This window comes from Leuresthes tenuis, unplaced genomic scaffold (genome assembly GCF_036924035.1).
Source record: "Leuresthes tenuis unplaced genomic scaffold, fLeuTen1.0.hap1 SCAF_21, whole genome shotgun sequence".
Classification (NCBI taxonomy): domain Eukaryota; kingdom Metazoa; phylum Chordata; class Actinopteri; order Atheriniformes; family Atherinopsidae; genus Leuresthes; species Leuresthes tenuis.
Window position 1 is genome coordinate 31,578,002 of NW_027325375.1, and position 27,359 is coordinate 31,605,360.

General features: G+C 42.5%; 1 protein-coding gene across 3 annotated transcripts; it reads left to right on the plus strand.

The window, feature by feature from the left end:
- Positions 1–617: 617 nt before the first annotated feature.
- Positions 618–26,916, plus strand: LOC140279435 (Na(+)/citrate cotransporter-like). Of its 3 annotated transcripts, none has more exons than XM_072374555.1 (13): positions 620–1,128; positions 5,626–5,754; positions 5,833–5,969; positions 7,019–7,218; positions 8,526–8,693; positions 9,869–10,049; positions 10,744–10,866; positions 10,946–11,158; positions 21,044–21,147; positions 21,207–21,343; positions 23,682–23,843; positions 24,062–24,199; positions 24,274–26,916. In XM_072374555.1, the coding sequence occupies exons 1-13, from the start codon at positions 916–918 to the stop codon at positions 24,400–24,402; spliced, it is 2,034 nt and encodes a 677-aa protein (XP_072230656.1). In that variant the 5' UTR covers positions 620–915; the 3' UTR covers positions 24,403–26,916. The 3 variants fall into 3 exon arrangements, with proteins under 3 accessions (XP_072230658.1, XP_072230656.1, XP_072230657.1); XM_072374556.1 differs by having other exon boundaries at positions 623–1,128; positions 21,222–21,343; XM_072374557.1 differs by lacking the exon at positions 5,626–5,754 and having other exon boundaries at positions 618–1,128.
- The last annotated feature ends 443 nt before the right edge of the window (positions 26,917–27,359 follow it).

The following is a 27,359-nucleotide window of genomic DNA, read 5'->3' on the forward strand; positions in this document are numbered from 1 at the left end:
TTTCTTATCTACGATCTGTTTGGGGATGGATTCTAAGGAGGAACTTTACAGAGAAATCACAGAGTTTCACACAATTCACACCTTTCTCACACGTTTATGTATTTGTTTTCTTAAGTCGAGAGAAGAACATTTAGAAAGTGGTAGAAATGTTTAAATCAATCAGAGACAAAGCAAGAAATATCTGTTACATCAGCGCCATCTCACCAGAAAACAGCTTCACCACATGTCTCCAAAACACAGCTGCAGCGAATCCATGCAGATCAGTTTGTGTCCACCAGGTGGCAGCAGAGGATTACAGACGCCTGGATCAATTTTTAACGTTTTAATGCAAAAACTAAGAACTTTTATTTGGTTTAAGTTTATTTTACTTTTCATGTAACATGTTAAGACAAACAGCTGATTCAGTCCTGATGACTTCTGTGTTGCACATTTTAAAATGTTCACCTTCACAAAGGTACAAAGTTGTGTTAAAGTTAAGGATTTCAGGTGAGGAGGACATAAATTCAGTGATACTCCACCCAGAGTGTGTTTGTGTGGCTTCTTAATATCACAACATGAACCTGAAGGTGCAGAAATCACCAGAGTTTCAGATCCGTGACTGAGTGGCAGCTCAATTAGCTCCATCCATCAAAGCTTTGACAAATAAAAGACTGTTTTACAGCTTCTGAAGGCACACAAATCCACCCGTGATGATAACTTCTGTGAGTTTAAAGCAGCAGTTCCAGCCTGAACTTTAGGGGAAAATGAGCCGATGTGTGCAGGAAGATAAAAGGTGAATTCAGCCTGACGCAAACGGATCTGATTTCCACTTCTGTGTTTGTTCTGGTGAGAGTGAAGATAACGTCTGCGGGTTCGTGTGTGTGTGGAAACACACATAAAGTTAATATTTAGTGTCGGCCGTGAAATGCATCACAAATGTGTCGGAGAACAGAGGGAGAGCAGGCGGATTGTCAGCATAAAGACACTCTGACAGGATTCTTCTGCTCATCATCCTCTTCTTCCTCGCCGCCGCCCATGTCGGTTCTTCCTTTGCGGGTGAAAATGTTGCAGAGGGTCTGGAGGTTGAAGGGTGCTGTGGTCCTGGTTTGCAGCCCGTTCATCCTGCTGCCGCTCGCATTCAGCACCACGGTGAGTCACCGGTACACTTTAATTAACCTGCTAACTAACCTGCCTAATGGCTGCTAGAAAGAGACTAGTTTGGTAACCAGTTATTATTAACCAGTTTAAATAAATAACACACTGAACCATTTAATTAAGTTTAATTAAAGTGATTACTTGTAGTTAGGAAAAGACACTTGTTGACCAGTTCAAGTAACTAGTTGGGTAACCAGTTATTATTAACCAGTTTAAATAAATAACATACTGAACCATTTAATTAAGTTTAATTAAAGTGATTACTTGTAGTTAGGAAAAGACACTTGTTGACCAGTTCAAGTAACTAGTTTGGTAACCAGTTATTATTAACCAGTTTAAATAAATAACATACTGAACCATTTAATGAAGTTTAATTAAAGTGATTACTTGTAGTTAGGAAAAGACACTTGTTGACCAGTTCAAGTAACTAGTTTGGTAACCAGTTATTATTAACCAGTTTAAATAAATAACATACTGAACCATTTAATTAAGTTTAATTAAAGTGATTACTTGTAGTTAGGAAAAGACACTAGTTGACCAGTTCAAGTAACTAGTTGGGTAACCAGTTATTATTAATCAGTTTAAATAAATAACATACTGAACCATTTAATGAAGTTTAATTAAAGTGATTACTTGTAGTTAGGAAAAGACACTTGTTGACCAGTTCAAGTAACTAGTTTGGTAACCAGTTATTATTAACCAGTTTAAATAAATAACATACTGAACCATTTAATTAAGTTTAATTAAAGTGATTACTTGTAGTTAGGAAAAGACAGTTTACTGACCAGTCAAGATGACTAGTTGGGTAACCAGTTTACCTAACCTGCTTATTGACCTGTTTAATTAAGCAGTAAACTGAACCTCTTGATTAACCAATAATCTTAACTAATTAACCTGGACACTGAAAAGTTTAACTGTAACTGATCAATTTAGTTAACCTGGTTACTATTCATTAGAATTCCATATTCATGCCATAACCTGCTTATTGTTTAAAGAGTAGTTTAGTTAACCTCTACGCTGATCAGTTTAGTTAACCTCTACGCTGATCAGTTTAGTTAACCAAGGCACTGAGCTGCTTAACTAACCCGTACACTGAATGGTTTCACTAACCTGCTTTCTGGTAGCATGAAAAAGACAACCTGCTGACCAGTTTGATTTAACCATCAACTGTGAAATGATGACTTAAAGTTATCTGGTTACAGAACATAGTTCACTAACTAACCACTTTGGTGAGCCAGTTCACTGAGCCAAACCAGTTAACAATGTGGAAATATAACCAAGTTTACTGAGACTAAATCAGTTTACCAAGAAATAACTAGTACAGTTATAAAGCTCTGATTAGGTTGTGTTACCTACATATTATAATATAATATAATATTTAATATTAATATAATATAATGTAATGTAATGTAATGTAATGTAATGTAATATAATATAATATAATATAATATAATATAATATAATATAATATAATATAATATTTACCTAAAATTAAACCATCAGTTAACTCTTTATTACTCAGTCTTAATCATTGATTAGCTAAAAAATAATAATAATAACTAATTAACTGAATTAGCTTGTAACCGTAACACATTAACCATTTAAAGTTTCAGGTTTATACAAAGTTAAAAACTTGGAGGATGAGTTCTTCTGCTGGTTCGGGGGCCCCTTGTGTGGCCCCCTGGTGTGTCTGCTGCACAAAGTTAATGGAGGGGGGGGGGGGGGGCTTAGTTAATATTGACAAGTTTACTGAACATCATCAGTTTAATTAAATAGCTTCCAGAGCGGTTTAAAATGCTCATTTACTGAAAACTAAGTAGTTTATCCCATTTAAACTGTTAGATTTCACATGATTAACTAGTTAACACTTACCGAGCACTTCCTGGTTAGGCCGCAGTTATCAGGCACTAACCAGTTTAGATAATCTGTTTCATAATTACAGACTGCTTCAACAAAAAGATTTCTGTGACAGTGAAAGTTAACATTTAACTTACCACTTCTATCATTTTAGCATTTTTGAATGATAATCGGTTTAAGTTACCACTTTATTTTTATTTTTACTTCTCAATTTACCAATTTCCAACCACTTTGGAACAAATTTTACTTAGTCAACCAGTAGTTAACCAGTATAAATAGCCTATTTTTTAAAGTTAGTCAGTTAGCTAGATACAGTTACTAACTAGCTAGTAACTAGTGACCTGACAATGTTAATTAAACATTGTCAGGTTTATTAAATAATAATTGGTCAACGTTTTCAGTTTCCTACGACAGAGAACTAAAGATAATAATTAACCCGTTAACAGATAACTAAGTAGTCTAACTAGCCTAACCTGTGATTACTAATCCGTATAAATTGACTCTTCTGACTACCAGCAGCTTTTTTGGACCGGTTTTATGAACAATGTTAAAGTTTTCCCAGTGAAACTGAGTAGAACGGATGTATTGGACCTCACAGGTTAATATTAACCGGTTAATATTAACACAGATGTTCCCAATAAGATGCTTCAGGGTGCTCCACAATCAGGACACTGCAACATAAGGGGGGGGGGCCTTTGGGAAAAACAACATTGTGAACTAACGACTACAGGAACAAAGCTGAAAATGAGTGAATTAACAGCTCAGTTTGCTTTATTTAATCAGATCTATGCTCAGTTTCAGCATCACCTTTGCTTTCACGGACGTTTGCTTTAATCCTTCCTCTCAGAACGAGTGATGAAGGTCTTGATCTGGAACCCTGCGACGGCCTCGTCGCACCGGGGGCCCGTCGGCATCGACTCTGGCCCTGTTTTCCATTGATAATTAATTCCAGCAGCCGTCGGCTGTGCTGACGTGCAGCAGCTGCTTGTTTGAGCAGCAGTTTCATTCACAGCTTCCAGTCACTGATTGACGAACACAGTCCAGACCGATGAAAAGGTCCAAAGTTACCGAGAAGTCGTTTCTGGGGGAAAAAAACAAAGAGCTGATTTTCCTTTGCAGTGATTTTACTATCAACAGTTTGCTGCAGGTGTTTGTGGTGAAAGATTAAAGAAAGGCAGCTAACTTATAACCAGGAACGTCTCTGACTTGTTTCTGGTTCAGTTTTTATCCTAAAATTAACTGTTTGTTATATTTACTGCTCTTAAAGGAGAAATATTCTGCCTGTTTATCACAGGCTGACAGTACGAGAGCTCCTTTTTCAGACCTGTCTTTAGAGCTCTGTCCACAGCAGCTGGTTTCAGGCGGTGCACAGCTGTGTGTTACCATGCCGATATAAACTTTAACTTTAGCTTTCTCCTGCAGCCCTTCCAAACAAGCCATCCTTGTTCAGTCTTTTTCTAACTGTGCTGTCATGACCTTTAACCTTTAGCATGCTAACTGGGGCCTGTAGAGTCTGAGATGTAGCTCTGGGCTTCTTCACCTTGGGGTGAACTTGCTGGGACGTCCACTCCTGGGAAGATTGACAGCTGTCCTGAATGTTTTCCACTTGTGAATAATCTTTCTCTCTGTAGAATGATGGACTCCAGATAGTCTGGAAATGGCCTTATAACCCTTCCCAGACTGATGGCAGCAGCAGCTGCTTCTCTGAGATCGTTGCTGGTGTCTTTCCTCCTTGGCATCGTGTTAAACTGACAGAACTCCTGCTTTTATAGAGCTGCTCACACTGACTGAGGATCAGTTAATCAGAGCATTGATCAGTTAATCAGAGCATTGATCAGCAGCTCCTGGCTGATTCTTACCCTCTTAGTTCCTGTGGAAGCAGGAGGGGTTCACTTAGTTTTAGAAGTTACTTTTAGATGTTCATTCTGTCCTGGAGGTGGATGAGCTTTCTGTTTCACACAGCTTCCCTGAGTTCAGGTCAGTCTAACTGCAGGAGGTGGAGGACGCTCACAGCATGAATCTGCATCAACATTTCTCCCGTTTCCACACAAACAGCTTTTATTTTCACACTTTTCAAACCTGCAAATACTTTCTGTTCTCAGGTAGAGTCCCGAGGCGCTCCTCCGTCACTGGAGAGTTTCTGTTTTACACGTTTTCCCTTCTGACCTGCATTAATCTGAGAGCTGGAGTTACAGATTGCACCTTTACATAACGAGCGCTGACATAAGAGCGCGATGTAGATCATCAGACCGGTAGAGGTACAGCTTCAGTGCGTGGTCGAAACAGGAGCCTCCAAACTTCCCAGGTCAAGTTGAGCATAACTGGGCTGAATTATTTAACTGAAATCAGATGACCTGAAGTAAACTTTGTCCTTAAGTAGAAGGGTTGCTTACCTGTTGAATATGAAATGCTCAGAACACATCGGGAACAGAAGCCCTGGTAGAGCGTTATAATGCTCAGAGTGCCGACTCATTCAGAGGTTCAGTGAATGCAACACGAGGTGAAGTTGGACAGCTTCTCCTCTGAAACCAACCTGCAGAAATAGCGCGTTTTCATCCTCTTTCTTTAGACGTTATTTGTGTAAATTCACCCGAACACTTGGCCCGTGTCAGCAGTAAACATGTCTGTGTGCAGGAAGCAGCCTGTGCTTATGTCATAGCGCTCATGGCGGTGTACTGGTGCACTGAGGTGTTGCCGCTGGCGGTGACGGCGCTGCTGCCGACCATCCTGTTCCCCATGCTCGGCATCATGCAGTCCAAAGACGTAAGACTGGATCAGGGAGCTCTCTAATGTCACACACAGCTGGGCTGATGTCTAACCTTTTGAACTTGAACTGCTCAGGTGTGCATGCAGTACCTGAAGGACACCAACATGCTGTTCGTCGGGGGGCTGATGGTGGCCGTGGCCGTGGAGCACTGGAACCTCCACAAACGCATCGCGCTGAGAGTGCTGCTGGTGGTCGGAGTCCGGCCCGCCCTGTGAGTCACCTGATCAAAAGGTTTCTGTTGAGTTAGGAGCCTTTTTCCTGCCTGAAGGGTTCAAAGGTCAGAGTTCAGTGGCCGAACAAAGAAAAAACACATTCCTCTGAAAATGCTCAGGAACAAGGACTGAAGATGAGGGGAAAAGCAGAAAATGTCCAAAGAAAAACTGTGAAAGAGCTTCAGAAAGCTGCAGAACTATTGATCAGGACACTTTAAAGGTTTCAGAAAGCTGCAGAACTATTGATCAGGACACTTTAAAGGTTTCAGAAAGCTGCAGAACTGTTGATCAGGACACTTTAAAGGTTTCAGAAAGCTGCAGAACTATTGATCAGGACACTTTAAAGGTTTCAGAAAGCTGCAGAACTATTGATCAGGACACTTTAAAGGTTTCAGAAAGCTGCAGAACTGTTGATCAGGACACTTTAAAGGTTTCAGAAAGCTGCAGAACTATTGATCAGGACACTTTAAAGGTTACAGAAAGGTCATAAAGAAATGAGGCTGATCAGGACTCTGGATCAGGAGTCTGGATCAGGACTCTGGATCAGGGCTCTGGATCAGGGCTCTGGATCAGGACTCTGGATCAGGGTTCTGGATCAGGTCTCTGGATCAGGGCTCTGGATCAGGTCTCTGGATCAGGGCTCTGGATCAGGTCTCTGGATCAGGGCTCTGGATCAGGGCTCTGGATCAGGGCTCTGGATCAGGGTTCTGGATCAGGGCTCTGGATCAGGGCTCTGGATCAGGGCTCTGGATCAGGGCTCTGGATCAGGAGTCTGGATCAGGACTCTGGATCAGGGCTCTGGATCAGGGCTCTGGATCAGGGTTCTGGATCAGGTCTCTGGATCAGGTCTCTGGATCAGGTCTCTGGATCAGGTCTCTGGATCAGGGCTCTGGATCAGGGCTCTGAATAGACAGATTACTAAAGCAGAAACTTAATAATTCAGTTTGAAGTTCAGACATGAATTACTTTAAATGCAATCAGTAAAATCTTCAAAGCATTTTAAAAAACTAAATCAGGATCAGGACTCATCTCTTTCTTCGTCTCCTAGGCTCATGCTGGGGTTCATGGGTGTGACGGCCTTCCTGTCCATGTGGATTAGCAACACAGCCACCACCGCCATGATGGTCCCCATCGTCCAGGCCGTCTTGGACCAGCTCCATGGCAACGGAGACGTAGACCCCGCAACCTCCACCCAGAGCAGACCTCTGCAGCAGAAAGCCATCAGCATCCAGCAGGCAGCAGAGAAAGGTATGATTCATAGATTCATCGTCTTTTCTTACACCCGGAGGGAGCTTCACTGGTATCACAAACGTTTTCTCTTAGTTTGTCCCAAACTTCTGCTGTGGTCCAGCTTTATGGTCTTTCTGTGTTTTGGAAATAGTTTAAACCTTCTAACCAGGTTAAATCTGTTGTTCTTCTTTCTGTAAGAGTGGTTAAACGCCTGGTTTTTAAAGTAATGAATGAAACAGATGAAGATAGAGCGTCAAAGTGTTGCTGCAGCAAACCTCGCAGCATGGCAGAATATCAGTGAAGTAGCAGCGTTTATCAGGACACCATTTGCTCTGCTGCTTTTTCTCTATCAAACAAAGTACTGAACCAGATCTAAAGGAAATCCATCCATTCGTTGTGACTCCATCTGCACCTCAGCAGCGAACACTGGAACCACTGCAGAAGATAACCTGGAGCGTTATATTACAAAGTAATTATCAGACATGATGGATTGGTGCCAAATTATTTCCCTAAACCTAACCAAGTAGTCATGCTGCTTAAATCTAAGCAAACAGAAAGTGAAAGAAAACCACAGAAATGTGAATGGGTTGAATGACTTTTCTCTGATCTGATGATCTAAGAAGGCAGCTGACCTCTGAGGGCCAACACAGACCAAACAGAAGTATTTACACCCTGTGAAGCTGTCACGATACCAAAATTAGTAACCAGGATACTATACCAGACAAAGTATCACGGTTCTGGGTATTATCGCGATACTACAGCCTTTTTTTATTATTATTATTAGTTTATGAACTAGAATGTATTTGTCCAAGTTATAAATGCTTAATATTTATAACTTAATATTATTAATTACGTATGTTGTTATGTGCATGATAAACTATAAACTATACTAAACTATACTATAAATAATACTAATATAAATAATCGACTTAGGATAACAAATCCACTGTCACTAAACAACTGATTCCCTGTGAAAACTATATTTTTATGTATTTTCTAGGTGCTTTAAAATCTTTTAACTCTTCATTCTTCAGCCTGAACACGGAGCATACAGCCTAATATTAGCCAATTAGAAAATAAACAGGAAATACTAACATATATTCGACTTATAAATCTGGGTGACGACACTGCGGGTGTTTTATGAGGTTGGATGTTAGCACAAATGTTAGGAATCCAGCAGCTGATTAAAGGCTTTATCAGGACAGACAGAGGGATTTCCGGGTATCTTTCATATATGCAGAGATACTCAGACCCAAAAGAGATCCTGGAGTCTGTTTTCCAATCCGTTTTCCAGTCCTGCCTCTGATCTTGGGTGTTGTTTCCAGGTCTGAATGATTCCACTGAGGCTCAAAACTGCTCAGAGGATACCAGCTACCCAGGGGAAAACTTGCCTTCTGAGCAGGAAGTGATGTCACAGGATCCAATGGACAAGCAGGAGTTTGTGAAGCCAACTCCTCAAGACAAGCCGCCGTCAGACACCAGCAGCGGGCCGGGTGAGTTCAAAGAGCTGAATCACGAGGGGAATCCTCCGGTATCACATCCATATTTATATCCAGGAGGTGCCCCCTCCAGCTGCTGAGAGCTTCAATAAGCAGGCATCAAGTGACCTGTAAATATAGTGGAAAGAAGAGGAGGTGCAAGCAATGAAGCTTCTAAACTCTCTTTAGACACTTTAATCCAGGTTCTGACCGATGTTTTCCCAAACTGCTGCTTCACAAATGTTTTACTCTCGGTCAGGTTTGGTTAACTTTAGGAAAATATCCTGTTTGTCACGAACTATGGAGAGGTAGGACCCAGATGCAGCTCTTTTGGTTCAAAAACAGGTTTATTCCAACAAAAACAAGACAGGGAGCAAAGGCAAACACAAAGCGTGGCATCAAAAATACTTAATACTTCTCTGTGGTGAGGCATGAAGGGATAGTGAGGATTCTGCAGTGACTGAAAGGAAACCAGGAGACTAGATACTGTGGAGGGAGTGAAGTGCAGCTGTGAACAATTAACAATTAACCACAATTAACGTGAGTGAACCGAACGTGACAAGAACCTGGAAACGTGACTAATAAAACATAAACTGTTTTTACGTGTTCCGGATCTGACCTGTTTTTTTTCCCAAACTGCTGCCTCATATATGTTTTACATTCTTGGTCAGGTTTGGTTAACTTTAGGAAAATATCCTGTTATTACGTGTTATTACGTGTTATTACGTGTTATTACGTGTTATTACGTGTTATTACGTGTTATTACCTGTTATTACGTGTTATTACCTGTTATTACCTGTTATTACGTGTTATTACCTGTTATTACGTGTTATTACCTGTTATTACGTGTTATTACCTGTTATTACGTGTTATTACGTGTTATTACGTGTTACTACGTGTTACTACGTGTTATTACCTGTTATTACCTGTTATTACCTGTTATTACCTGTTATTACGTGTTCCTCGGCATATGAACGCAAACTGAAATGTGTACTGAGGTCAGAATGGGTGATGACTCGGAGCTGAGCCCAAAATGAGGAACCAGCACCTCCGGGTCATGTGATGGCGAGTGGCGGCGGGCTCTTCCCGGGAAAACATTCAAGCTTATAGAGCTGAGTATCACTTCATGAGCACTGAGGGATCGGGCTCGTTATTTGCAGTTCTGGGTTAACCATGGTTCTGTTGCTCAGTGGTCGTGACCGTGGAGAACATCGCTCCGACGGAGCTGCAGGAGCTGAGCGCCGAGGAAGAGGAGAAGAAGAGGATGAGCAAAGGCCTCCTGCTGTGCGTCTGCTACGCTGCCAGCATCGGAGGCATCGCCACCCTGACAGGAACCGGACCGAACCTCGTCCTGATCGGGCAGATGAGCCAGTAAGATCTGACTCACAAACAGAGAAAACTGACTAAACTTTTTCCAACCATTTAAAACACAGGATTTCATCCAGAAACTGGACTTCAGCCCACTTTGTCCCGTCTGAGCAGACTTAAATAAAGTGAAATTAGGCACAATCCTGTTTATGTTTATGCATTTTCCCTTTCAGGCTAACAGAAAGGGAAAACCAATGATCGGTTGGATTATCTGAGCAACAGGTGATGTCAGGTGTTGGAATGAAGCATTTACTGTTATATTTATGCATTTAGCAGACGCTTTTATCCAAAGTAACTTACAGGTAGGCAGGTAGGGTAAGGGGGTCTTGCCTAAGGACCCCTACTGTAGGTAATACCTTTCATGCAGGGGATTTTAACCCAGATCTCCCACATGGAAGGTGGCAATCACACTACACTATCCAGTCCTTATCAATCCTAATTCAGAGACAGCTGTTTCAAGCACATTTTTCCTCCATCAGTGGAATATAACAGGTAAAATCTTATATTCCTTGATTACTTGGTAGCATTGTTGTTTGTCTCATTTGTCTCTGAGGCCCTGCGGTGGCAGCCGGTCTGTCCAGGTCGCACCCCGCCTCTCGCCCAATAACAGCCCCCCCCCCCCCCGTGACCCTGAATTGGATTGGTTTAGAAAATGAGCAGATGGATGATGAACTTCAGTGTTCATGTGTCCTCACAGACTGTTCCCTCAGAACGGCGACGTGATCAACTTTGCGTCGTGGTTTGCCTTCGCCTTCCCCACCATGGTGCTGATGCTGACGCTCGCCTGGTTCTGGCTGCAGTTCCTCTACATCGGCTGCAAGTGAGTCTCTTTCTTCCAAGGCTTTCTCTCCATGCATGCATGAAGTTACTGGTTCAACGTACTTTTCCATCTGTTGCAGCCTGCGGAGAACTTGGGGTTGTGGGTCGGTCCAGTCAGAGAAGGAGAAGGCGGCTTACGAATTGATCAGGGAGGAGCACTGCCGTCTGGGACAGATGAGTTACGGAGAAGTCAGCGTCCTGGCGGTCTTCATCCTCATGGTGGTGCTGTGGTTCACACGAGACCCGCGCTTCATGGACGGCTGGTCAACCAACCTGTTCAACGCCAAGGCAGAGTGAGTCCAAACTGTTTGTGTTATGGATGTGTTTGTCCTGAGTGGATTTGTTCAAACAGCTGGACTGTTTCAGAGCATCCAATCAACATCACTGTGGATCCTGGTTGTTACACCTTCAGTCCAGGATAGAAGGACAATTCTGATTCTGCAAAGTATTTTTAGAGCCTTCATCAACCTTTGGAAGTCGTGGTTCTTCTGTTCTGCAGCTGAACATCTTCTGTAACAGATTATAGGCTCAGGGAGCTGAGAAAATCACTCTTTAGTTCTAAAATCTCTAGTTTTAAATGCGCACTGATGGTTACGGTCTGCTGGCAAGATGGGGACATAAATCAGAGTGTCATCTGCATAGAAACAGTTCTGAAGCACTGAAAAGAAAAGACTGTGCTGCTATCTATAGTTCCCATACTTCCTTAAATAAAAACCAGGAAACAATTAAATGTGGATAAATCCCTTTTTCACACATTTATTTAATTACATCAATGAAATCATCCTTTTTTAATTGATTAATTCTGCACCACTTCAGGGGAACCCATCTGCTGTTGAATGAGGTTTTTTATCCACATCTTTCACAATAAAGAGCAGGAGGATTTCTATCCAATTCAGTTCAGAATGGATTTTAATTTGATACGATCCTGGAAATGCAAAGTTTTTTTGTAACAGCTTCATTAACTTCCTGGATCACATGTTTTTCAGGGATTACAGAGATTCTTATAGGAATGAATGGACCTCTGATTGACTCTTACGAACCATTCCAGTCATTGTAGAAAGATTTGACCAGTCACAATGATAACAATTAGAAAAACCAGCCTCCAAACAGCTGAGGTTAATAAAAGTTTCTGCTGTTATTTGTGGAAATGTGGAATGGAAACTAAATTCATCCCAGTGGTCGGCTGATGACAATGATGATTAACAAGTGTGGGTCCGTCACACTCTCTAAAGTCTGGGATAATTCCATCAAAGTGCAGTGAAATACGTCAGAAGTTGTTTCTGTATTTATCAGAAGCTTTTATCCAAAGCGACTTACAAATGAAGATATAACAGCTTTATAAAAGCTAACAATAAGCTCCATAGAAGGAACCCAGGAGTCCGACTCTGTCAGAGGGGACAGAGTAGAGATAGGGTGCAGGCATAGAAGGAAGTGCAGAAAGATAAAGAGCAGAGATAGAGGGGGGAGGGAAGTACAAGGTAAGTGCTGGGATAGGAGATGCTCTCTGAAGAGCTGGGTTTTCAGGAGCTTCTTGAAGATAGACAGGGACGCCCCTGTTCTGGTAGCGCTCGGTAGGTCATTCCACCATCGTGGGACGATACATGAACAGAGTTTGGATTGTCTTAGGCGTGGTGTAGGAGCTGCTAGACGACAATCCTGGGACCACCGGAGGGACCCAGTTGGGACAGAAGCCTTTGCAGGAGCCTTCAAGTAGATGGAGCCGTTCCATTAAGCTCTTTGTAGCTAACATCAGGGACATGAATCTGATGCTAAGGGCAGCCAGAGGAGCTCAATGAACAGAGGGGGGGCGTGTTCTTTTAGGCTGATCCAAGACCAGACGCACCGCCGCGTTCTGGACCATCTGCAGAGGTTTCACAGGCTGGAGACCAGTTAGGAGACCAGTTAGGAAACCAGTTAGGAGACCAGTTAGGAAACCAGTTAGGAGACCAGTTAGGAGACCAGTTAGGAAACCAGTTAGGAGACCAGTTAGGAAACCAGTTAGGAAACCAGTTAGGAGACCAGTTAGGAGACCAGTTAGGAGACCAGTTAGGAAACCAGTTAGGAAACCAGTTAGGAGACCAGTTAGGAGACCAGTTAGGAAACCAGTTAGGAGACCAGTTAGGAAACCAGTTAGGAAACCAGTTAGGAGACCAGTTAGGAGACCAGTTAGGAAACCAGTTAGGAGAACAGTTAGGAAACCAGTTAGGAAACCAGTTAGGAGACCAGTTAGGAAACCAGTTAGGAAACCAGTTAGGAGACCGGTTAGGAGAGCAGTTAGGAAACCAGTTAGGAGAACAGTTAGGAAACCAGTTAGGAGAACAGTTAGGAAACCAGTTAGGAGACCAGTTAGGAGACCAGTTAGGAAACCAGTTAGGAGACCAGTTAGGAAACCAGTTAGGAAACCAGTTAGGAGACCAGTTAGGAGACCAGTTAGGAGACCAGTTAGGAAACCAGTTAGGAAACCAGTTAGGAGACCAGTTAGGAGACCAGTTAGGAAACCAGTTAGGAGACCAGTTAGGAAACCAGTTAGGAAACCAGTTAGGAGACCAGTTAGGAGACCAGTTAGGAAACCAGTTAGGAGAACAGTTAGGAAACCAGTTAGGAAACCAGTTAGGAGACCAGTTAGGAAACCAGTTAGGAAACCAGTTAGGAGACCGGTTAGGAGAGCAGTTAGGAAACCAGTTAGGAGAACAGTTAGGAAACCAGTTAGGAGAACAGTTAGGAGAGCGTTGCAGTAAGGTGGGAGATGACCATGGCCTGCACCAGGAGCTGGGGGGCATGTTGGGTTAGGTATGGTCTGATCTTTCTTATGTTTAGTAATGCGTCACAGAATAACCTCTCAGAACATGTAGGCTCTGGTGCTCATGGCATTTAAACATGCAAACAACCTGCAGCTGTGTGGAAAAGGTGAGTTTTTTCCTCTCCTCACTCGCTTGACCTACAGGGTCTAACACTTTTTGACCAAAGCCCGTCTAAAACATCTCAATAACACCTCAGAAAATTGTTAAAACGGGCATAAAAGGCATAATATTTCACCTATAATGTTGAAACTCAGTTAGGTTTTCGTTATTTTTTTATAACAAAACTTTTAAGTAATTTCCATCTGCTGGTTTGAAGTGAATAAGTGAATAAACTCATGTTTGTTGTGTGGTCAGCGGGGGCCGATAGACCACCTTCTGCATGGCTATCATAAGGACAGTAGCGGTCGCTAACTGGAAGCTAAACACTGAGGAAGAAGACTCAAACAAAGCAGTCGCCTTGGCTGTAGATAGAAAGTAGACACGTTCAGCACAGATTTACAAAAGTTGTTTCAGTTAAACCTTTATGAGCTCCAACTCATAAAGTTTTTAATCTTCACCAGAATGAACATTCAAACCTCCGTTTGGAGTTGTTCTTCAACAGAAACTCCTCCCGGAGTAAATCAGTCACATTTCTCACCTTTGGTCCTGAATTAGTGTCAAGTGGAAAAAAGATTGACTTCAGGCGAATAAATTAAACCAAACAGCTGTTTAACACCACTTTCCTCGGGGCAAAAACCCCCAAACAAGCACAGGAAACGTGTGCTGGGTACTAATGGGTGACTTAGAGCTGCATGAACTGCAGGAAGCATCTCATCTGACTGCAGATCACAAGTGATTTTAAATTCAATGACTCAAGTCAGACGAGAAGCTAAAAAGCTGATTTTTCAGTAAATATGACAGCAGAGTCAGAGGTGAGTTTACTCAATCGTATTCAGTAATATGATGCCAATAACACACCTGTGAATATGTGTGAAAGTGTGAAATCAATGGTTCTCTAACAGGTCTCAGAGGCAGGTTAGAGTGCAAAGTCCAGCGTTAAAAACAGAGTTAAAACTGTGACAAACAGCCAAGAGGAAGAGACCGTCCAACATTTAAAAAACACACACCAGGAAACAGCAAAGAACACAGACAAAATCTGGGAAAATATTGAGTTATAGGTATTTATTATAGGTACAAAGAGAAAATATTTCAGCCTAAAACAGGAAGTGACCAAAAACAGTCTTTGTGAATGTAAAGTACCAGAAACAAGCTGGAAAAGAAGCTAAGAGGGTAAGAAGCAGCCAGGAGCTGCTGATCAATGCTCTGATTAACTGATCCTCAGTCAGTGTGAGCAGCTCTATAAAAGCAGGAGTTCTGCCAGTTTAACACGATGCCAAGGAGGAAAGACATCAGCAATGATCTCAGAGAAGCAGCTGCTGCTGCCCATCAGTCTGGGAAGGGTTATAAGGCCATTTCCAGACTATCTGGAGTCCATCATTCTACAGAGAGAAAGATTATTCACAAGTGGAAAACATTCAGGACAGCTGTCAATCTTCCCAGGAGTGGACGTCCCAGCAAGTTCACCCCAAGGTGAAGAAGCCCAGAGCTACATCTCAGACTCTACAGGCCTCAGTTAGCATGCTAAAGGTTAAAGGTCACCCCAAGGTGAAGAAGCCCAGAGCTACATCTCAGACTCTACAGGCCTCAGTTAGCATGTTAAAGGTTAAAGGTCACCCCAAGGTGAAGAAGCCCAGAGCTACATCTCAGACTCTACAGGCCTCAGTTAGCATGTTAAAGGTTAAAGGTCACCCCAAGGTGAAGAAGCCCAGAGCTACATCTCAGACTCTACAGGCCTCAGTTAGCATGTTAAAGGTTAAAGGTCACCCCAAGGTGAAAAAGCCCAGAGCTACATCTCAGACTCTACAGGCCTCAGTTAGCATGTTAAAGGTTAAAGTTCACCCCAAGGTGAAGAAGCCCAGAGCTACATCTCAGACTCTACAGGCCTCAGTTAGCATGCTAAAGGTTAAAGTTCACCCCAAGGTGAAAAAGCCCAGAGCTACATCTCAGACTCTACAGGCCTCAGTTAGCATGTTAAAGGTTAAAGGTCACCCCAAGGTGAAAAAGCCCAGAGCTACATCTCAGACTCTACAGGCCTCAGTTAGCATGTTAAAGGTTAAAGGTCACCCCAAGGTGAAAAAGCCCAGAGCTACATCTCAGACTCTACAGGCCTCAGTTAGCATGTTAAAGGTTAAAGTTCACCCCAAGGTGAAGAAGCCCAGAGCTACATCTCAGACTCTACAGGCCTCAGTTAGCATGCTAAAGGTTAAAGTTCACCCCAAGGTGAAAAAGCCCAGAGCTACATCTCAGACTCTACAGGCCTCAGTTAGCATGTTAAAGGTTAAAGTTCACCCCAAGGTGAAAAAGCCCAGAGCTACATCTCAGACTCTACAGGCCTCAGTTAGCATGTTAAAGGTTAAAGTTCACCCCAAGGTGAAGAAGCCCAGAGCTACATCTCAGACTCTACAGGCCTCAGTTAGCATGCTAAAGGTTAAAGGTCATGGCAGCACGGTTAGAAAAAGACTGAACAAGGATGGCTTGTTTGGAAGGGCTGCAGGAGAAAGCCTCTTCTCTCTAAAAAGAACATGGCAGCACAGCTTAGGTTTGCAAAGCTGCATCTGAACAAAGCTCAAGACTTCTGGAACACTTTGTCTTAATATTTCACATTTTTGAGGTCGTTTTCAAACACTATTCAGGTGGGTTTTAATGCTACTTTGTACTGTCTGGGTTAAAAAGTCTTTGTTAATCTGTGTGATGGGATGAGTTTCACCTGAAAACAACACACTGTGGCTCCGCCCCCTAACCTTTCACTTGGTTTCCACAACGTTCATTCATGAACTTCCAGCTGGGTCACATGACCAGTACAGGCGTCATCATCGGTCTGTTTGTCCTGCTGGCTGTCGGGTTTTCATTAAACACGAGAGCCGAGAAGAAAAAGTCCATTTCTGAGAAGAGAGGATGTTCAGCTCTGCTTGTGAACACAAACGAGAGGTCGATTGTTGAAGCTTCACACGATATTTACTTAAAACACATTCACTTTTTTACATGCTAGAAACCAGAGTTTTTATTTGTGTGTCCTATGGGAGGTTATTTATTGGAGATTAGTGGGTATCGGACCCATTCTACAGACGATTAGGTCCCAGTACAAGCAGATTGTAAGCTGTAGATAATTTATTTTCTGTGTGTTGAAGCCAACAGGACAACACTGTCTGGAAAAAGCAAAGATACCATCCTAAACTGATGAAATCCTTTGCAATTTATGGTGAATAGAAATGATGTCCATTAAAGTTATTACTGGGATCTGTGACCAGCCCTGATGGGATCCTGATGGGAGCCCTCTCTGGGGTCAGAGTGCATCCCAGAGAGGTTGTTTGGACCGGTCCTACTGGGACGAGGCTTTACGGTAGATCCAAGACTCGATGGAGAGATTGTGTCTCTTGTCTGGCTTTGGAAGACCTCAGTGTCCCCCTGGAAGAGCTGGAGGGGGGTGGGAAAGGATGGCCTGCATGTATTTGCTCAGTCAGATTGTTGTTGTAGCTCACAGGTTCGTTCCATGGGAGGAAAGAGCTGCAACACAAGCTCTGTGAGTACATGTTCAGAGCATGAATGCTGCTTGTGATGATGGAAAATCTGCATTTAAAGCTCTTTTTTTTATTAACAAAAGTGTGAAATGTGAGCTTCCAGCTGGTATAGGCATGACTCAGACAAACCCCCTCAGCTGGTGTCGGAACCTTAATAGTTGTTGCAAAAACAGCACATTCCTTAAGTTTGGTTTGGTTTCGGAAAATGTTTGGATTAAAGATGAATGGAACACGATGTTCCTTTTTAACACGCACACTGAACAGGAATATCATGAGCTGTCAGCGTGTTTGCTGCTGTTTCCCTGCTTGGTACATAGAATGTGGGGGGGGGGGGGGGGGGGGGGGGCAGCTTGTACATTGAGGTTGTGCAAACAGATGACTTCAAAGAACTGAAAGGTCTTGATTACACAAGTTGACATTGACGCTCAGACATCCTGCTCTGAACCTCTGCTGATGTTACCAAAAGCAAACTGATGCCTAAATGAAAACACTGCAACAGCTTTTATGATGATCAGCTGAGTTTAAGTTCACTGTTTAACTGATCAAAGAGAAACAGACTGTAAAAATCTTCTGCTCAGAGGTGACCATGTCAGGACTGTTTCTGCTACGACAAGAAAGCAAAGCAGAAAAGCTTTGGGTTAAAAGAGACAGTTTCATACGATACAATCAATACGATGTGATACGATGCGATATGATACGATACGATCAATACGATATCATACAATGCGATATGATACGATACGATCAATACGATGCGATACGATATGATACGATCAATACGATATGATACGATGCGATATGATACGATACGATCAATACGATATCATACAATGCGATATGATACGATACGATCAATACGATGCGATGCGATACGATATGATACGATCAATACGATACAATACGATCAATACGATAAGATACGATACGATATGATACGATACAATACGATATGATACGATACGATCAATACGATATCATACAATGCGATATGATACGATACGATCAATACGATGCGATACGATACGATGTGATATGATATGATACAATCAATACGATGTGATACGATGCGATATGATACGATACGATCAATACGATATCATACAATGCGATATGATACGATACGATCAATATGATGCGATACGATATGATACGATCAATACGATACGATACGATCAATACGATGTGATACGATACAATATTATACGATATGATACGATGCGATATGATACAATACGATATGATACGATCAATCCGATACGATACGATCAATACGATGTGATACGATACGATACAATATTATACGATATGATATTATACAATGCGATATGATACGATACGATCAATACGATACGATACAATACGATGTGATATGATATGATACAATCAATACGATGTGATACGATGCGATATGATACGATACGATCAATACGATATCATACAATGCGATATGATACGATACGATCAATATGATGCGATACGATACGATATGATACGATCAATACGATACGATACGATCAATACGATGTGATACGATACAATATTATACGATATGATACGAGGCGATATGATACAATACGATATGATACGATCAATCCGATACGATACGATCAATACGATGTGATACGATACGATACAATATTATACGATATGATATTATACGATGCGATATGATACAATACGATATGATACGATCAATCCGATACGATACGATCAATACGATGTGATACGATACGATACAATATTATACGATATGATATGATACGATGCGATATGATACAATACGATATGATACGATCAATCCGATACGATACGATCAATACGATGTGATACGATACGATACAATATTATAAGATATGATATGATACGATGCGATCAATGCGATGTGATACGATACGATCAATACGATGTGATACGATACAATATTATACGATATGATACGATGCGATCAATGCGATGTGATACGATACGATATTATACGATACGATCAATACGATGTGATACGATACGATACAATATTATAAGATATGATATGATACGATACGATCAATGCGATGTGATACGATACGATCAATACGATGTGATACGATACAATATTATACGATATGATACGATGCGATCAATGCGATGTGATACGATACGATATTATACGATACGATCAATACAATGTGATACGATACAATATTATACGATATGATACGATGCGATATGATACGATACGATCAATGCGATGTGATACGATACGATCGATATGATCGATACGATCGATACGATGCGATACGATCGATACGATGCGATACGATACGATACGATACGATATGCTTTATTGTCCCTACAAGAACATTTGTCTTTGACTCAGATGCAGAAAGACGGCTTCATATGTACCTCAGTGGAAATATTAAACAATCCATTCAGCCTTAAACGGGTTTAAAGGCTAAATAAATACGACTGCGTATCAAACGACTTGATCAATAAAAGTTGAATTATTCTTTTTATCATATATTGAATTAGCTTCACTTTGATTTGGTCAGAGTTTAATTATTTTCATGTTATTCTGGTACAAAGTCAGAGATGCAAATACTTATTGATCAGATAAGAGTTAAGAAGTTTAAGAAGTAAAGAAGTAGCTATAATCCAGTTAATCTCATCATGTAAATCCACTGAAAGACCATAATTTAAAGAGTAACATTAAGCAGTAAACTATCCAACAGGTGTGATCAACTCCTGACGGATTCAGCTGATCAGCAGCTGTCATGTTCCCGACCAACACTGATAAAACTGATGCTGTTCGCTGGAACTGCTCTGAATTATTTTAGGTTTGTTGTTTCTTTCTTTTTCCCCTGATTCAGCAAACTGCTCCGACTGCTGTTTACTCCGAGTAATACTTCACCCAACCCCACCTTTAACCGCAGCTGTCCTTGTTTAATGGATTTTTATATCCTTCAGACTTCTACAAAATCAAGAATCAGTGGTTGTTTTGTACAAATAATTCATAAAACATAAAAGTTTTTATTTACGTTTGTTTTCTCTGGATGGAAATCCCATTTCCTGTCATTTCAATCACAAACTTTGAAGTTTTCCCTCCATGTTTCCCTTTTACAACCATCCCAGCTGACAGGAAACAACCAGCAACCTTTGTCACAATCTGAGCTGAATTACTTTCAGCTTTTTATGGACTTTAATGATCTTTAAAGCTCAATAAACTCTATTTTACAGGCAGACTCACTTTTATATTTAGACTTTTTTGTTTTAGAAATGCAAAAAACGAGCTGATTCCATCTTTTCTCTTTGATTTTATAAAAAAAAGCCATTATTTACAACTAATTACTTTGATTTATTTGAGCAGATTTATTTCTTTATTTGCTTTAATATATTTCATTATATGAAATTATTAGAGATTTCATATATTTGTGATTTGTTGCTTTTCTACTAAACAAGTGAGGAGTTTGCAGGACTTTCTTTCTCTACTGAAAGAAATGACGTCACATTAAATCTAGTTCTTAACTCTCAGGTGATGAGCTGAAAACCTTTTTATCTGCAGATGAATGGAAAACATCTAAAGGTCAGAAAAGAGGTTTGGAAACGTCACAGTTCAGGTCACTGAGTGAACTCAAACAGACCCACAGCCTGTGGTGAAATCTTCATTCATGCATCACGTGACCACAGCAGACCTGGATGAGATTCATTGGATGTAAACTCGGTTTTCACTTGATCCGGATCACTTTCAGGTGATAAATAAGTGAACACTTATTTCTGTGTGCAGGTTCGTCACCGATGCGACCGTCGCGCTGTTCGTCGCGGTTCTGCTCTTCGTTCTTCCCTCCGAGCCTCCGCGATACCTCTGCTTCTGGAGGGGCTCCGACTCAGGTGAGACACGCGCACGGCGCGCACAACCCGGACTTATGCGTGTGTGATTCTAACCAAAGGTCCAACCCACCCAGAGAGCCAGGTGTCCCGAGGCCCCGCCCCCCCTCTGCTCACCTGGCAGGTGACTCAGAAGAAGATGCCGTGGAGCATCGTGCTGCTGCTCGGAGGAGGCTTCGCTCTGGCCAAAGGCAGCGAGGTACAGCTTCAAGAAACCTTTTAGGCAACCAGGCTTTGATTTGGGTCGAGTGAAAGACTTTGAAGCTTCACTTTGCTTTTTATTCAAATTTAGAACAATTAAGAAGAAGAAAAAACACGAAAAATGAGTAAAATCATCAAATTTAAGCCATTTTTAGAGAGTAATTTTGGAAATGACACAAACAAAGTGAAAGATTTTTTAGACATTTTTAGAAAAATCAATTATTTGGGAGAATGAAGAAATGTCTAAAAGCATTTTTAAATATTATAAATATTAAATATTATCATTATTATTATAACGTTAAAATGAATCAAATAAACTTGTAAAGTTGAGTAAATTATTGCAGAATATTTCTAGTTTTTTACATAAAAACATTTTGAACATTAAGATGAAGGCAGAAAAATATCGTCACACATAAATATTTGAATATTTATAAGTTAGAAATAGCTTCTTAAAGTATGTTAATGTTTAAGACGGGCTTTTCAGAAGATTTTAAGAAAAATCTTTTTTTTGGACGTGGACGATATTTTCCTGAAGCTCACTGAAGCTTCTTGAAGCTCACTGAAGCTCACTGAAGCTCCCTGAAGCTTCCTGAAGCTCACTGAAGCTCCCTGAAGCTTCTTGAAGCTTCCTGAAGCTCCCTGAAGCTTCCTGAAGCTCCTTGAAGCTCCTTGAAGCTTCCTGAAGCTCCTTGAAGCTCCTTGAAGCTTTCTGAAGCTCCCTGAAGCTCCTTGAAGCTTTCTGAAGCTCCCTGAAGCTCCTTGAAGCTTCCTGAAGCTCCTTGAAGCTCCTTGAAGCTTCCTGAAGCTTCAAGGAGCTTCCTGAAGCTCACTGAAGCTCCCTGAAGCTCCCTGAAGCTCCCTGAAGCTCCCTGAAGCTTCCTGAAGCTCACTGAAGCTCCCTGAAGCTTCTTGAAGCTCACTGAAGCTCACTGAAGCTCCCTGAAGCTCCCTGAAGCTCACTGAAGCTCCTTGAAGCTCCCCGAAGCTTCTTGAAGCTTCCTGAAGCTCCCTGAAGCTTCCTGAAGCTCCCTGAAGCTCCTTGAAGCTTCCTGAAGCTTCCTGAAGCTTCCTGAAGCTCCCTGAAGCTCCCTGAAGCTCACTGAAGCTCCTTGAAGCTCCCCGAAGCTTCTTGAAGCTTCCTGAAGCTCCCTGAAGCTTCCTGAAGCTCCCTGAAGCTCACTGAAGCTCCCTGAAGCTCCTTGAAGCTTCCTGAAGCTCCTTGAAGCTTCCTGAAGCTCCCTGAAGCTCCTTGAAGCTCCTTGAAGCTTCCTGAAGCTCCTTGAAGCTCCTTGAAGCTTTCTGAAGCTCCCTGAAGCTCCTTGAAGCTTTCTGAAGCTCCCTGAAGCTCCTTGAAGCTTCCTGAAGCTCCTTGAAGCTCCTTGAAGCTTCCTGAAGCTCACTGAAGCTCCCTGAAGCTCCCTGAAGCTCCCTGAAGCTCCCTGAAGCTCCCTGAAGCTCACTGAAGCTCCTTGAAGCTTCCTGAAGCTCCTTGAAGCGCATTGAAGCTTCCTGAAGCTTCCTGAAGCTCCTTGAAGCTTCCTGAAGCTCACTGAAGCTCCCTGAAGCTCCTTGAAGCTTCCTGAAGCTCCTTGAAGCTTCCTGAAGCTCCTTGAAGCTCCCTGAAGCTCCCTGAAGCTCCCTGAAGCATCCTGAAGCTGGAGGTGAGTTGGAGCACAAAAACATGGGAGAAGCTGATATAATATACTTTTTCATTTATAAGTAAAACAAAAAGGTTCAATAAATGATCTCGAATCTCGTCTAAATTGGAGTTTTTCCTCATCTTTGCTCAAGCTCTTCACCAGGTTCTGTGAACTAAAGCAGCTTTGGGTCACCTGTCCCAGAACGATTAAAGAACCTGCCGTTAGAGCCTCTGATTTCCTTTTCAGTTTATTGATCTTGTTTGTGCACATATCCGGGCCTGAAACAGTTCACACCTTTGGTTTCCAGCCCTGTTTTTCTTTGGCAGTTTTCTGGGCTTTTGATGGCGTCTTCATACGTTTGGCTGTGCAGGTGCAGGATTCACACAGGTGTTACCCCCCTGCAGTTCTGGGACTTGGTGGGTCGTTCAGGTCCGACTGAACCACACGACCAACATGTGGCCGATTGCGTAATCCTCACCTGTGAGTCGTTTTCCTGTCTGAACGAGCATGTTTCGGTCAGAGGATCCAGCCAATTAAAAGCTGAAACTCCCGCCAACTAGCTTACAAATGAAGAATCCGGTCAGATGAAGGTGAAACATCTTCAAGAGCCAAGAAGAAGAAGTCCAGTTGTCCTTAATCAAGCTCCTAGGATTACCTGGACTGAGAATCTATCGTATTTTTGTGTTTTCCCATCAGGAGTCCGGTCTTTCCCGTTGGCTCGGCGCTCAGATGACGCCTCTCCACTCCATCCCTCCGTGGGCCATAGCCATCGTCCTCTGCCTCCTCATCGCCACCTTCACCGAGTGTGCCAGCAACGTTGCCACGGCAACGCTTTTTCTGCCCATCCTCGCTTCCATGGTAACGAAATCCCAGCACAGTTTGCGTCAAAGGGGGTGGAGCCAGTGTGCACTTCCTGCAGATGTTTCACAATAAAATACTTCCTGAAACAACAGGAAACGGAGGCTTTTAATCTGAAACATCTGCACAGAAAGTGAGGAACTGTTTTCTCTCTTATTGTGGGATTTTACCCCAGGATACTGCTTTAATACTAACTTCCTGTGTGTGTCCTGACCCAGTCGCAGTCTATAAGCTTGAACCCGCTGTACGTGATGATCCCCTGCACCCTCAGCGCCTCCTTCGCCTTCATGCTGCCAGTGGCCACGCCTCCCAACGCCATCGTCTTCTCCTATGGATTTCTCAAAGTGTCTGACATGGTGAGTCCTGTTCTTGTCAGAAAGGAGACCTGTTTCATCCTGGTTTTTAACCTGTTTCACTGCGCCCCCTGCAGGCTAAAACAGGCGTGGTGATGAACATCATTGGGATTGGCTGCATCAGTCTGGCCATTAACAGCTGGGGGCGTGTCATGTTTTCTCTGGACTCCTTCCCCTCGTGGGCCAACGTCACTGCATCAGTGTAGGACCATCAACCTCCTGCCAGCACAGAATCTCATGTTCTGAACCAGAACTATTGACCTGGAGACAGATCAGCTCCCCAAACGGTTTAATTCAAGCCAACACCCATCAAACATTATGTAAAAGGTGCATCTAACCACATGTCCAACACAGAGTAGAGTCCCAATGCGCGGTTAGAAATCGTGATACGGTAACATATCCATTGTATTGTTGTTTAAACCGGAAAACCAGTCCTTGGATTGATGATTCCAGTTGCTAACTATCTATATTTATTCTAGTTGTAAGCATTTAAGAGTGAACAGGAAGCAGAAAAATGGAAGGATTGGTGACAAAATGGTGGAAATCCACGGACCAGCACCTCATCCGATGGTCACCACAGGAGAAGGCTGAGCTGCGTCTGTCGGGAACTGAATCAGGAACTTTCCTATTATTTCCTTTCCTAGTATTTGTACAATATTTGAGCCTTTATTCAAACAGCTCACCACAGAAAGCAGAGAAGAAACGTGGAAAACTTCCTCACCTGTGGGCTCTTCCTCCTACCTCCTTTATAAGCTTTTTTCGTGGCGAATGCCGACATTGAAGCGTTGAACGTGGATCTGACATCACGACAGATGTGGTGAGACTCCGACTGACATCATGAAAAGAAAACGTAGATTTTACATGTTCAGTTCCAGACAGAAGCTAGCTGCTCAGTTACTGTAGCTTCAAACTCCACAGCTGTACTTAGGCTCATATCATCAGCTTGACGAGAGGAAACTGGGCTTCTTTTCTTGGGTCTTGGAGATGTTTCACCTCTCCTGGTGATTTCAGTTAGAGTTGAAGAAGACTTTGGTGAAACAGCTTAAATAGTTGATGATGTTTTAGGCAAATATTATCTAACAAATTTAACATATTCGCATGTAATTCTAGAAATTTGCTTTACCCAGACTTTAAAAAGTGCATTAGTTGGAGGAACGATGCACTTTTTAAATTAAAAATGCCTGCAATCTAAACCCATGCATTGGGTTTTAACGTGAAAGTTGGAATGTCCGAGTTCCCAAAAGGAAAGTTGAACTGAAGCTGAAGTCGGTGGAACCTCATCAGCTTCTACCTCAAAATCCAACATGGCAGCCGTGCACGTAGAAAATGGAGGTCGCTGCAGTATCAGATGGTCTGTTGTCATTTCTTGTGAAATCAGTCACACTTATTGTTCTGTCCAACCTGTATTTTTATGGTGTTCATGATGCAAAACAGAGAATAATGTATTTTATGGACCTAGTCGGGTCGGTCCCACCAGCTTTCTGACCTCAGACTTGGATGGAAGGTCGTTCCCAAACAGGACAAAACGTGAGCAGCCAAATGGATTTTACTTTACTATTTCTACTAAATAAAGTCTTATATTTTCTGGATTTTAACTGCATTCACACCACAGTCACAAAGCTTAATTTCTGCAGGAAGTTCTGAGCAAAGTTTTACTTTGAACTGAGAACTTTTTGTGTTTAAAGAGCCAAAAACCATCCTGTAAAGTCCGTCTCTATGCAGACGACTCTGTTTCATTTTGTGCTGCTGATTGTCTTCAGATTGTCTCCTTCCCCAAGTGGAGGAGTTCAAGTATCTCTGGGTCTTGTTCACAGTGAGGGACGAATGGAGCGTGAGATTGACGGTGGATCGGTGCAGCGTCTGCAGTGTTGCGGGCTCTGCACCGACCCGTCGCTGTGAAGAAGGAGCTGAGCCAGAAGGCGAAGCTCTCTATTTACTGGTCAGTCTACGTTCCCATCCTCACCGATGGTCACGAGCTGTGGGTAGAGACCGAAAGAACAAGATCGCGAATACAAGCGGCCGAAATGGGTTTCCTCCGCAGGGTGTCTGGGCCTCCCTTAGAGATAGGGTGAGAAGCTCAGTCATCAGGGAGGGGCTCGGAGTAGAACCGCTGCTCCTCCGCATTGAGAGGAGTCAGATGAGGTGGCATCTGGTTAGGATGCCCCCTGGAGGCCTCCCTGGGGAGGTGTTCGGGGCCCGTCCCACTGGGAGGAGACCCGGGGAAGACCCAGGACACGCTGGAGAGACTATGGCCTGGGAACGCCTCGGGGTCCCCCCAGAAGAGCTGGAGGAAGTGGCCGGGGACAGGGAGGCCTGGGTTTCTCTGTTAAAGCTGCTGCCCCCCCGACCCCCGGATAAGCGGCAGACGATGGATGGATGATTGTCTTCAGTTTGTCGCCGACAGATGAACGAAACAAACATCTTCAACAAACTTCTTTCATCTTTTCTCTTTGATCATCGATGATGTTTTTAGTTTTTTACAAACTGACCCTGGATCAGATGGCTTTCCTGCCCTGAACAAAGAACATCGTTTCTCCTCCTGGAATGGAGTCGATCTCTGTGATTAGTCAATGATGAATGAGCGTTTTTTTTTATTGTTTTCTATTTAAACACATTTTGTTAACGTGGTCGTTGTGTTTGAATGTGTGTCGTGGCATTTGAAACTTCCACAGTTTTGTATCGTGTTGCTAACAGTCAATAAAAGTTGGCCTGTAAACTGACATCTGACAGCAACATTTTTGCAGTCTTAATGTTTTCCTTCAGCACATATCTAAACTGTCCCACTTTGTGATGTTTCCTTCTCCCAACACTTAAAGACGTTCTGACTCTGAGGAAACCAGGTGATGAAGAGGTTCAGCTCTTCATCTTTTCTCTATTGGGGCCAGGTCAGGACTGGCCAGTCTGCTTTAATGATATTCTGCTCTGTAGAGGCAGAAATATGCAGATCCCTTCCAGTCTTTCTCTGAGGAACATTGTTTTAAACACATTTGTGGACAAACTGGAGCTCCTCTGAACATCTTTGCTGCTCACAGACTGTCATGGAGGCTGCTTTAGGACCAGATCATTATGACTGAAAAACTTTAAGTGAACATCTTAATGTCTAAAAGAAATAAGGTGACCAGGATTATTATGTTTCAAACTCAAAACAAACTTAAAAAATTGG